The 12,296-nt window shown below is 34.8% G+C and overlaps 1 protein-coding gene across 2 annotated transcripts; it reads right to left on the bottom strand.

Moving 5' to 3' along the window:
- Positions 1 to 591: 591 nt before the first annotated feature.
- On the bottom strand, positions 592 to 7,575 carry LOC113347489 (sulfate transporter 1.3-like). Of its 2 annotated transcripts, none has more exons than XM_026591151.1 (14): positions 7,398 to 7,575; positions 4,291 to 4,649; positions 4,152 to 4,200; positions 3,855 to 4,062; positions 3,595 to 3,769; positions 3,453 to 3,518; positions 3,254 to 3,367; positions 3,044 to 3,160; positions 2,819 to 2,945; positions 2,416 to 2,702; positions 2,139 to 2,329; positions 1,635 to 1,720; positions 1,467 to 1,543; positions 592 to 1,298 (listed from the first exon to the last, which is right to left on the bottom strand). In XM_026591151.1, exons 2-14 carry the CDS (start codon positions 4,594 to 4,596, stop codon positions 1,155 to 1,157), a joined length of 1,947 nt encoding a protein of 648 aa, XP_026446936.1. In that variant the 5' UTR covers positions 4,597 to 4,649; positions 7,398 to 7,575; the 3' UTR covers positions 592 to 1,154. The 2 variants fall into 2 exon arrangements, with proteins under 2 accessions (XP_026446936.1, XP_026446937.1); XM_026591152.1 differs by lacking the exon at positions 7,398 to 7,575 and adding an exon at positions 4,994 to 5,049.
- Between the last annotated feature and the right edge of the window lie 4,721 nt (positions 7,576 to 12,296).

Genomic DNA, 12,296 nt, shown 5'->3' with positions numbered 1-12,296 from the left:
GGCTCACACTAACACTGGGTATAATGGTCCGGTACAGGCCGGGAATTTGTTGAGAACCGGTCCCTGTACCCATCCTACACCGGTTTTCATTTCCATTCCCGTTCCCTGTACCTGCTACACCGGTTCCGATTTTTTTTTCCGATTCTAGTCCGGCACACCGGGTTATTTGTGCAGCCTTACCTAAATGCATGAATGGATTTTATTTCTTATGAGAATGGAATAATCGGATTTTATACATTCATAAGTCAACCGATTGTAGGTGTTCTTCGTGAATGAATAACACCAACTCATAATTGGTCCACAAGGGCATGAACATAAACCGGTTTTGGTTGGTGTTTTCGAAATTAAAATTGAATTTCTTTAAACATGTTCAATGTTTTGAAGTTCGATTAACATTAGCTGATTTCACTTTTATCATGGTTAACTAGTACCTAAAACGATTAATTAAACACTAATTAATATTTGTTTAAGAATAAATTACGCATTAAATAAAATAATTGGTTAAGGGGTTTTGATAGGCCTCAAACTATGAAGGTTTTGGATTAAAGAAGTATCTTAGTTTACTTTACGTGTTTTATGGATCACAGAAAACAATAAGTTCAAGGGTTACTCAACCAATAATTGTTGTATTATACATATATGCTACGCCAGGTGTATATTTTACATATAATATACTGTTGACAGTTGATACCATTACTTTCCAAGAGTAGAAATTAGAAGTCGTTCACTGCGACAAAAATCGGCTTAACTGCTCTGATATTGTCATAGGAACCCCATAAAGATACCTACATAAATGCTATGACCGTACTGTAGATACCCCCACAATAATACCTCTTGCAATGCTTAGACATTGCATAGAAACAGTATTGTGAAAAGTACACTTATCTTTCGCGAACTGGTAATGAAGCCGAATCCTTCGTCCTCTGTATTATCATGTCAGTCAGCTTCTCGTGCTTGAAAACTTTGTTTTTTTCTTTTCTTTTCTTTTCTTTTACGGGACAAGGGCATAATATATTGAAAAAACAGAAGAGCCACAAGCAAGTGGCGCCTCTGACAAGACTACAACTGATAACATTCTTTTGGGTGATGCCGGAAATATTAGGCTTGGTTTCCAAGTGAGATCAAGATAGCAGCGTAAATATGACTGTTACTCTTTACGCTTCATCTACCATTTTGGGAGCATAGGTTAAGACAGCATCCCAAACACTAAGGAAAATATTCTCCTCTCCGATAAGGTCTGCGAATGTCGACGCGTGGAGTTTGTCAATTACCAAATGACCAGGATTTGATATACCAAGCTGTAAAATAACAAAGAAAGGTGCATCAGTAATGTACATGGCCGGTGTTGGGAACCTAGATGGTTCCGCTCACTCCCTATAAGGTGAGATATACTGAAAGATCTGAATATCAAAATTTTCTGATAAATTCTGTCGAAGTGAGTTTGGGATTTTGTGTATATAACTTACCTTAACATCTTTCTTCTGGAGAGCCCTATACAATTCCTCCAGAGCATGGATACCACTGGTGTCAATATCAATGACAGCTGAAATGGATGATAAATAAATACTAGTATAAGTTGGATCAAAAGATTTTGTGTATTAAGTGAATAAAAAGAAAAGAAAAATTATGCTTACGAGACATCTCCACAATCAAGAAGTCAATTCTTGGTAGGCCATTTGCATTCAGATAATCTTCCTCATCTGCCAACCATCTTAGGATCCTGCATAACACAACATGTTTGATTTTTAATCACAAAATTGGTTAAAAAGACCAAAATCAACAATTTCTGGATGAAAAAGACATCTAGGTGTTGATACTATTTAAATGGACAAAGATGTTAAAATAGCCAGGATGTAAACAGTTTCATCCTACCCATTTTCAAATACCTTTTCTTATTTTTAATTTACATCAGGATGCATCCAGTTTCATCCTCGCTATTTTTTAAGTTTAAGCCGGGATGAATACAGTTTCATCCTTGCTATCTTTTTTTTTTTGTTCATTTCACCCGTAATAATTTCTACTCGTCCATTAGAACCATGTTTTAAAAATATTTGGACAAATGACCCATTTTCCGATTTTTAATCCTGTAATCGATTTTACAAGTACTTCATTATTTACGGGAGAGATCGCACACATACCTCTCCTTGACATAGTTAGAATTTGAGAAGTAGATTGCTGAATCAACTCTCACAATAAGAACGCCAGGAATTTTGCTGGCATCTGGATACTGTGCAATATTTCTGTAAACGGTTGTTTGGGGTAGCCTTCCAAGTAACACAGTTCGTGGCCTTGTCACATGTAAGAGGATTTTCGCGAACGATATCGAGACCTATTTATTAGAATTTCTTTTGCATTCAGTTTACAGGGAAGGTCTGCACTCAAATAGTATAAAACTTTGAGATGCTATTTTCTTACCGCGATTAATAGGCCAATCTCAACCGAAGCAAAGATAACACCCAGGAAAGCTCCCAAACAGGCAACAAAGTCAAATTTATCGATCTTCCAAATGAGTAATGCTGCCTCATAATCTATTAGGCCTATCACGGCAGAAATAATGATGGAGGATAGAATGGCGTTGGGAGTGTACTTAAATAGAGGTGTGAGAAATAAGAGGGTCAGTAAAACCACGCAAGACATGATGATATTGGAGACAGTAGTTTGACATCCAGCCATGTAATTCACAGCCGAACGAGAGAACGAACCTGGGAAAGAGAGAAAAAAGAATGAGAGAAATTCTGAGACTATCTTGTTTGTATCATACGCTAGTCTTTGTTACCGATCTCCAAAGTCAAGACCACATCTTTCCATGCTTACTTACCGGTGGCAACGTAGCAAGATGACATTGAACCAACAATGTTCATCGCACCTAGTGCCACCATTTCTTTGTTTCCATCTAATTGATAGTCTTTCATGGATGCAAAGGTTCTTCCAATAGCTACAGCTTCCTGCCAAATCCAATGCGTTCGGGTTCAGAATCCACTCCCCAAGAAAAAAACAAACATACACCTAGCTGTTTCTCTTATGAAGATTATGATCGGCTTACCGTAAGACCTATGATACCAGCCACAACACCTATCTTGAAACCTTTGAGGACATAATCACCGCTAAAATAAATTTCTTCCGCTGATGATGGATTTATACCTGGCTGTATATACTTTACCTGCGGAAATGATGGGTGGAGTTGGTTACTTTAGGATGCTACTCCTGTCCTATTATTTATATGAACAAACAAGAAGAAGAAAACGTTGCTTACAGTTTGAACGCCAACTTTATCAGCACGTGTAATGTACACAAAAGAAGTGGACAGGACAACAGAGATCAGAGGGGCTATAGCAGACACCCAAAATAATCTCTTGTTCTTCTTTCCCTGTTTCATCGAAATTATGTAAAGAACGAATCACAAATTCAACAACCGCACAGAAATCTCATGATGTGAATAGACAATGGTTTACCAAGTACTTGGCGAATAGAAGGAAACTCAAGAATACTGCTGCAATGAGTATAGTCTGCCAATTCCACTGCAAATACATCAAGTATAAGTAACAGGTTCAAGTTTTTTGGTGGCATATTTATAAACGTTCCAAGTTTGCTTACTCCATGATGTACGTTGCCCCATACAGATCGCATAACGGAGATAATATTCGTCTTCTTTGTGAATTTTTTTATTCCAAGGAAACCTCTAAGCTGCTGAAGAGCAATTGTAATGGCAGCCCCTCCCATGAATCCAACAATGGCAGCATGTGATAGAAAATCAATTAAGAAACCTAGTCTGAGACAAAACCCGGTTTCAGTTGGATGACACTGAGGTGACTGCGAGATTACAGTAATAATGTAGGATAAAAGGTGGTATATACCTCAGAACACCTAGCGTGGCTTGAGTGACTCCAGCGAAGAAAGTCGCAGTAAAGGCAAGTCGACGATACTCCAGAGGATGCGCGATAGGATCAATCTCGTCTTGTAGCAAAGACCCGAGTAACAGAGACACTACGGCTACTGGTCCAATGGCAATATCTCTTGAACTTCCCATGAATGCGTAAATTAGTGGTGGCACAAAGCTGGTGTCTGTAAAAATCACATCACATGTTGAAACAACAATCAGATAACCATTTTCAAATGACCTGATTATGAAATTCGCTGCACCGAGAACTTACACAGCCCATACTGCGGCTCAAGATTTGCGAGCCTTGCGTATCCGATATCCTGTATTGCACATCAAAGAATCTTAGAATTTTGCTTATTTGTTTAAGCACATGATATATACATATATGAAGTGCACTTAATGTTTTCAACCTGTGGAATGCAGATGCTAGCAATGGTGAGTCCGGAAATAATATCTCCTTTGAATTTAGTTAAGTTATAATCTCTTCCCCATTGGAAAATGGGGAAAACAAATTGGATTGCTAAGATGAACTTTCTCGAACTAGATTGTCCCTTGAATTGGCGAAATGGATCATCAGAGAAGAACGTTTCTTTCATTCCACCAGTAAATTCCTTCATTAGATCCGGTTGACGGGGCACTCCCACCTTGTAAACATTAGGTGGGTTTCCCTTATCCGTCTCTGCTGATTTTTCTTCTTTCTCATTTGTGAAACCCATTGGAAACAAAATCTATTTATGCTATACAGTACTGACTGATGTATATATCTTTCCTGCAATTCAGCAAAGCAAATCTTTATCAGTTCAATATATAGGTTCAGAGTTTAGTACGTATCTGACTCATTTCCTTTCTTGAAGGACAGCACTGGATACTACATATCTGAATTGAATTGTGTAGAGAGGCTAGATTATCGAGTTCAAAAGAGTAGAGGAGATCCTAAAACAGATTAGAGCAGGATTTGAATCATAAACGGAGTTCATTGTCATTGATTTTCTTGACAATGCCGAACTTAGAAAGCATTGCCACTAAAGTTTAACTGCATGAATTTAACTATGTATTTTATCTTCAACGTGAATAGCCAACAGCCTAAAGACATGCCAACATTTATGGACTCACAACTAAAAAGTATATGCTGGCAGGCACAGTAATCCTTCCCATCTTTTTTCTTTTCCCATCCACACTTCAAAGAGAATCAAATGGAAAGTTTCTTATCAGATTATTAATAATAAAAAAAAAAGTTTCCTATACTACTAGTGATGTTGCTAAAAACTATGACATGCTTCTCAAAAAAAGATAATTAAATAATAATTATTACGATGGAATTCTTAAAAGAGTGATTGGTTGCACATTAAGAAAGACTTTTATAAACAAAAGTCAAAAGTTAACACCTTGTTAAGTAAAAAAAAAATGTTATTGGAATTAACTTCAAAGCAAACGTATCCAAACATCATCTAAGAGGATTTTTTAGTAGTTGTTAAAAGTGTTATTTTCTATTATACCCAGAAATCTAGATTTTTAATTAGACAAAATTCATTTCCAATAATTAAAGCGGTGAAGGTGGACAAAGTCTAACACCATGTTTGTTTACTCATGACTCATCCGAGTCGTCTGGATCTGAGTCGTCTGAATATGAATGAAATCACCTGACCCGGGTCAGATCTGACTCAACTGATTCAAAAATATGTGAGTCAGTGATTTGGTCCCATGAATCAGGGATATTTTGTTACCTGATTCAAACGGGTCCGAGTCAGGGGTTAGGTCTGAGTCAGAGGTCGAGTCAGATCTGACTCAAAATAAAAAAAAAACAAACGGCTTGACATCTGACTCACGACGAGGCAGGGGTTGACTCCGATCCAGATTCCGGGTCAGATGGAAAGAAACACGGTGTAAGAGAAAGTTTTAACTAGATTTTGAGTTTGAAATCCATAAATATTTGCACACCATCATTTTAAAAAAAAATATTATAATTCTTAATTTTATATAAAATTGAATTGTATGATATTTTTTATATATCATTGTCTGAAAATCGTAAACTCATATAAGTAATTTGTAACTACTGGAGCTGACTTCTACACATGAGGACTTGTTTTTACCTAGTGAGGAAACCATCCTAAAGAAGTGTGCAACAATAACTTGCATAAAAGATTTTTTAGACGCACTATTTGAGATGGTATAAAGTATAAACGCATCTACTTATTATCTGGTTCTTTTTCTTCTTCTCCGTTTGTAAGTCGCTCCCTTCAACAGACTCATCCCACTCGACTTGCCTTTGATAAGTCGAGTATAAGTGCCTATTTTATCCGATAGCTCTAGTAGGGGATAAATTTTGCTAACCCAAAGGTTCAAATTAGTTATATTTTACCAGAGTCGAAATGAATTCAATATATAGCGTTTATCTACTATTAGAAAAACCACATTGTTTCAACTATCCATATCTCAGTTGATTTGATGTTTTTAGGTGTTCTTGACAAAGAAGACTTTGATTTTACTTATTTCAAGATTTTTACCACCTTGTAAATTAACTTTCAACTGGGCTGCTTAAAAAAATTAATAATCAGATAAAATATAAGAATTAATACTTGATTGGATTTCCTCCTGAACTTCTTGCAATCATATTGTAACACGAAATCATTAATCTTCACTATTGTTGTAATCGTTTCTTTACGAGTTAGATGTTTCATGATATAATTGGCATCCTCAAGTCCCTCTTTGTAATGTTTTATTATTGTGTACTTTAGTTTCACTTGAAAAATCTTAACTTAAAATGAAAATTCTTCAACACATATCGATAATACAATAAGTACTATGCTAAATGATAAAAAAGAAAAAATTGACTTTTGACTTTGATATTATTCGAGGTTCTACCGCGTTAAGTATTTTTATTTTGAGCATAAATGAGTCACTTTGCTCAATTATATCAGAGGTATAGGCTTTTATTCGATTTTAACACATCTGAAATCTTTATTTAAAAACATACATGCAATTTTACTCACTTATAAGTTATCTTATCAGCTTACCGATGTGGTAATATTAAAATATATTTGGTATTTTATTTTGATAATGTGAGTGTTAATGGACTCCAATCTTATCAATAAAAAAAGTGTTGTGATTCCATGTGACACTCTCGTCAATGCATGTTTCACTCTTTCCCACTCACACTTACATAAGAGTGTGTGTGTGTGAGTAATTTTTGCCTTCGAAAATGCTAAGATCTTGTTTTCTTGGTAAAGATATCGGACGTTCATATTTATGACATGAATTCAAAAAAATTATGATAACTACCAGACCTCTATGGAATTTAAAAGAGCTTGATTACTTTTACATAATCACAGTCAACAAACTAATAAAATGAAAACATAAACACACCCCTAATCCATTCCATTTTGATCATATGATTGACAAAGAAAATATTACCATCTCATGTAAATTTAGAAAAGAAAAAATAGGGCATTCTTTCATCATGCAGGAAAACGATTAGCTTGCATGAAATCAAAAAATAATAAACTAAATTATCACTCACCTTTTTCTAAGCAACCTTTTTTTATCTCTTCATAAAATGACTTTGTACAAGAACATCAACACAATCTTTCGTTGAATGTTTATTGAATTCTATAGAAGATAATTTTCTATCGATTTTGGTTTCTGAAGCACAGGGTATTTGTTTTAAGAAAGAAAAAAAATTGACTTGCTGGAAAATATATAAGAACACCGAAAAGAGAAAAAGTGTATTCTCCACACTTATTGCTTTATTTTTTCCAAGAATAACAATTAATACATAATTAATTAAAACCATTTCTAGTCTAGGTTCATTCAATCCAAATTTGTTTTCAACGAAAGACTTAGCTAAGAAATTTGTGGGAAAAAGATGTTTAGTTTCAAACCCAACTAATAATAGAGTTTCAATTTTCTAAAATTTTGATAATCAGTTTTTTTCTTCTTCAGTTGAATAGATAATACTTATACCTGGCTATATTTAGTTATTTTTTGCTCGATAAAGATAAGTTATTTGAAAAGAAAGGTATGTCAAAGCAACAACCGACCATCAAAGTAAAAAACACAGGGAAAAAAAGCAAAAGGCAAAAGGCAAACAGCAAAAAACCCAAAACAAAAGCAAAAAAACCCATCAAGCAGAGTTAAAAAAACAACTCCATCTAGATAACAATTACATTACTAATTATTATCCCAGCCATACCAAGAAAATAAGTTTGTTACGCTTTAGCCAAATAACTCAAATAATAGCAACATAAAATTGTTTCTAAGTTTCTTTACCACGAGGAAGTACGATATATTGTCTAGTTCACAATAAAGTCCTTAGTGGAACTAGTAAGATTGAAAACTCTGTAAGCAATACTACCTAAATAGCACCAAATTTCCTACAGAAAAGTACGATTAAGAAAAATATGATTATTAAACTTAGGTCCAAAGATGGAAAGACAATAATGTACTTCCACTAGCAATGACAAGGATAACGCTTTTTTTTTCTTTTTTTACAAATTATTCAATGTAAGCAGTTTGTTTAAAGTACATTTCCACAAGAAAAATCATATTTGGCAGGCCAATCCTTAAGAAGAAGAAGTATTTTCAGTAATAGAGTTGTTGTAGGCTGATTTGACAAAGAACTTCCAGTTTTATCAACAATCCAAACTAGATAACTGTCTTCTTCATAAATTAAAGACAATAGAATATTGCAACATGGAAAAGACAGTAGACAACTACCTTATTTTAGAATCGTTAATTTTCTACGAGTGATTAGTAGATTACGAGAGGAACCTAAAAAACTAGCACAATAAGCATCAATAATCTAAATGTTTTTTTTAATGGAAATACAATAAAGGGTAGGTCATAAATAATTGTGAATACCAACATTATTCCATTTATCTTCCCAAAGACGGATTTTGCTACCTTCACCAATTTTATATTGGATAGTAACATATAAATATTCTTCAATATCACTGTTAGAGCATTGCTCGGTCGAACTCACAAGTGTTGTTATATCAAGCTTGTTGTCAAATTTAGTTGATCAATACTATATCTTGATTTATAGACTACAATTAGTTAAGTCTCGGATTATGATATAAGTATGTAGTTGAGAATCGTACATCACTGCATTCTACCGTTTGAAGTCGAAAATCAATTGAAGCTTTTGGAGAACTTCTTCAACAAATGGTAAGTGAAGACTGAACCACCTATTTCTCAAGTTATACTCATCCTTTTATCTATGGGACGATGTCGTATAACTAATTAGACTGTTGCAAGCATATCAAGAATTTCGAGTCAAGTTTATCTTGGTAATTAGTTCTCGAAATATATATGACTAATCTTAATGAACATTTGTGCATACTTGATGAATTTAGGTTAAGAACAATTTATTGTTCATAATCTAAACCGTGATTCAAGATTATCAATGATATATGTCATTAATGTTATTTGGGAATTTTTCGAATTGATTTAGGGAGAAATATAGAATAACTGTAATTCTGGATACAACATAGTATGCACACCAGTTTCACAAACTAGGAAAATTGTTATAGGTCAGGAGCCGTAGTACATGTACCCAGTACACGTACTGGTGTAGCTATATGTCGATAGTGACTTAGTGGACGCAAACCCGGTATCCATACCACAAAAAGTCTGTGAACTCATGAACCTGGATTGGTACGCATACGCCGGATTCTGCGCACTTGATTCCCTTAATTGATCTCACCCACAACTAAGAGTTGCTACGACCTAAAGTCGAAGATTTATAAAAAAAATTGTCTCCCACGGATATGTCTATCCTTTATTCTGTTTGTTCCATCTTTTGATACAAATATCAAGGTGAACAAGAACCAACTAATAATCCGGTCTTATACTCCTGAAGAGCAGCCTAGAAATACTAGTCACCTCACAATAACCTAATTGATTAACATAAGAAGTTATTGTGGAATCACAAGAGTCTGAGACGAATAACTGTTGTGATTACTTTTTATATCTTACCTATCAGGGATAATCTCGAGTAAATCTTAAAGAAGATAAAACTCAATACGATAGAACAAGTAAGATCAAAATAACTAACTACAAAGAAAATAGTTGGATCTGGCTTCATGAATCCCAAATGAATTATTCAAGTCATTAACCTAATAATGGTTTTGAAAAACCTAGCTTGCAACTAGGACACATGAACGTGACGGGATTAGGTTTTCCAGTTACTAGAGGTCTCTCTTATATAGTCTTTCAAATCAAGGTTGCTTACAATCAAAGCTAAGATAGCTTAGTAACCAAGCATTCAATATTCACCATTAGATGAACTCCTGATTTAAGATTCAAGCTAAGTCTGCTTAGAAATTAAGCAATCAATCTCCACCGTTAGATGGTATTAGCTTGTTACACACAAATGAAATATACTTATATTTTGTTAGAGAACTTCTCGGTCAAACTCACAAGTGTTTCTATCTCAAGCTTGTTTGTCAAGTTTAGTTGCAAAAACTATAAGTCTTGATTTCTAGTCTACTTATATCCAAGTCTCGGATTAGGATAGAAAGTGTAGTTGAGCATTATACTTTACGGCATTGAAGACGAAGAACTACTAAGGGGAGCTTGTGGAACTTCATCAAAAAAAATGTATGTGGAGACTTTAACTCATCTATCACTCAAAAGTCTATCTACTCTATCTTCTATTTGAGACAAAAGTCGTATATCTGTATAAACTTCAATTATGCACATTTGATATTTCGAGCTGAGTTTAACTCGCTTACATATTTCTCGAAATATGTGTTAGTAAGCTTTTGCTTTAACCAAGTTCGTCTTATATACTTGACGAAAGTCAAAAGATGATCATGTGAAAATCGCTTGGTAATATATTATATGATTTGTGTGAGACAGTCATTTGATGTAGACTCGGAATGTTTCGTATTGATCATTCGATCACTCGAAAATTGCTTTGAAGCTAATAGTTTGTGCGAGACAGCTATAGACGTCTTCCGAGAATGTTTCAATGGTTGAAATGAGAGTTTATAACAATTGGATATAAGCACAGTATGCGTGCTTGCATATGTGTGATCTAAGTCCGAGAACCATGGTATGCATACCCATATGCGTACTGATTAGTTTAGTTGAGATCCGGGAACCAAGTACGCATATCGGTACGCGTACTGGCGTGAGGTTCAAGTTCCGAAACTTTACTGAGTTTGGTGGTATGCGTACCCGTTCGCATAATGGCGAACCCAAACTTAGTCCGGCCACTAAGGTATGCGTACCCGTTTGCATTCTTGAGTGGAGTATGTTCTAAAATCGGTTTGTTCATGAACTAATACATTTATATAATAAGGAATGCAATATTTTGTAAACCGTGGCTATAATGTTCATGACTTGATTCGAGTGAATCAAAATCGATTTTGCTTCAATTGTGTCTTGTATACTTCTATGAGAATATAAACAATTGAAAAACTCTATAACTAGTTTCATTTGAGTCATTTGAACTAGTTATGGTTAAGATGAATGAGGTTGATATGAAAGTGTTCAGATGGCTAAATTCAGTTAACTATTGTTGAGCCAACAAAGGGGTACACGTTTAGGTACGGTTACACATATCTAAATGAAGTCACTTTTCATTTGTGTGTGACAATCTAAGTTCGATCGAACGGTTGAAAGATATTAGCTTGAGTCTAATCAGGTTTTCATCTAACGGTAAATATTGAATGCTTTGTTACCAAGGTAACATTGATTGCAAACCCTGATTTGAAGACTATATAAAGGAGAACTCTAGAAAATGGGAAACCTGATCCCACACCTCCTGTGTGATAGTAGTTGCAAATAGAGTCGATTCTCTTTTAACCTTAGGTTTTTCCAAAACCCTGTAGGTTAACGACTTGAAGACTTCATTGGGATTGTGAAGCCAGACCCAACTATTTTCTTTATAGTTGGGCATTCTGATCTTATTGTTTTCTATCGTGATTGAGTATTATATTCTATAAGATTTGTTCGAGATTTAATATCTGATAGGTAAGATAAAAAGTAGTCACAAACATCTTCGTCTCATCGTTTGTGATTCCACAATATCTTGTTTTGTTACCATACGATTAAGATTATTGTGAGGTGATTGATATTTCTAGGCTGTTCTTCAGGAATATAAGTCTGGTATATCAATTGGTTCATATTCACCTCGATTTATCAAAAGACAGAACAAAACTCATAGGTTTATCGGTGAGAGACAAATTTATCTATTCAATAGACTTTTCTGTGTGAGACAGATTGGTTTATCACGTCTTCGACTTTGGGTCGTAGCAACTCTTGGTTGTGGGTGAGATCATCTAAGGGAATAAAGTGTGTAGAGTCCTGTTGGGATTCAGAGATGTAAGGAGCGCAATTGTACCTTGATCAGTGTGAGATTGGTTAAGGATCAACTACATTCCAGTCTGAAGTTAACTTGGAGTAGGCTAGT

The sequence above is a fragment of the Papaver somniferum genome, chromosome 2 (assembly GCF_003573695.1).
Source record: "Papaver somniferum cultivar HN1 chromosome 2, ASM357369v1, whole genome shotgun sequence".
NCBI lineage: Eukaryota > Viridiplantae > Streptophyta > Magnoliopsida > Ranunculales > Papaveraceae > Papaver > Papaver somniferum.
This window is presented reverse-complemented; position numbering and strand designations above follow the sequence as displayed.

What these genes read in the sequence shown, in the direction of transcription:
- LOC113347489 (XM_026591151.1), bottom strand. Translation starts at nt 4,596, where the DNA reads ATGGGTTTCACAAATGAGAAAGAAGAAAAATCAGCAGAGACGGATAAG. An exon ending in CTAGCATCTGCATTCCACAG is followed by an intron (nt 4,201 to 4,290) that starts GTTGAAAACATT and finishes TGTGCAATACAG; the next exon opens with GATATCGGATACGCAAGGCT. An exon ending in ATCTTGCTACGTTGCCACCG is followed by an intron (nt 2,703 to 2,818) that starts GTAAGTAAGCAT and finishes TCTCTTTCCCAG; the next exon opens with GTTCGTTCTCTCGTTCGGCT.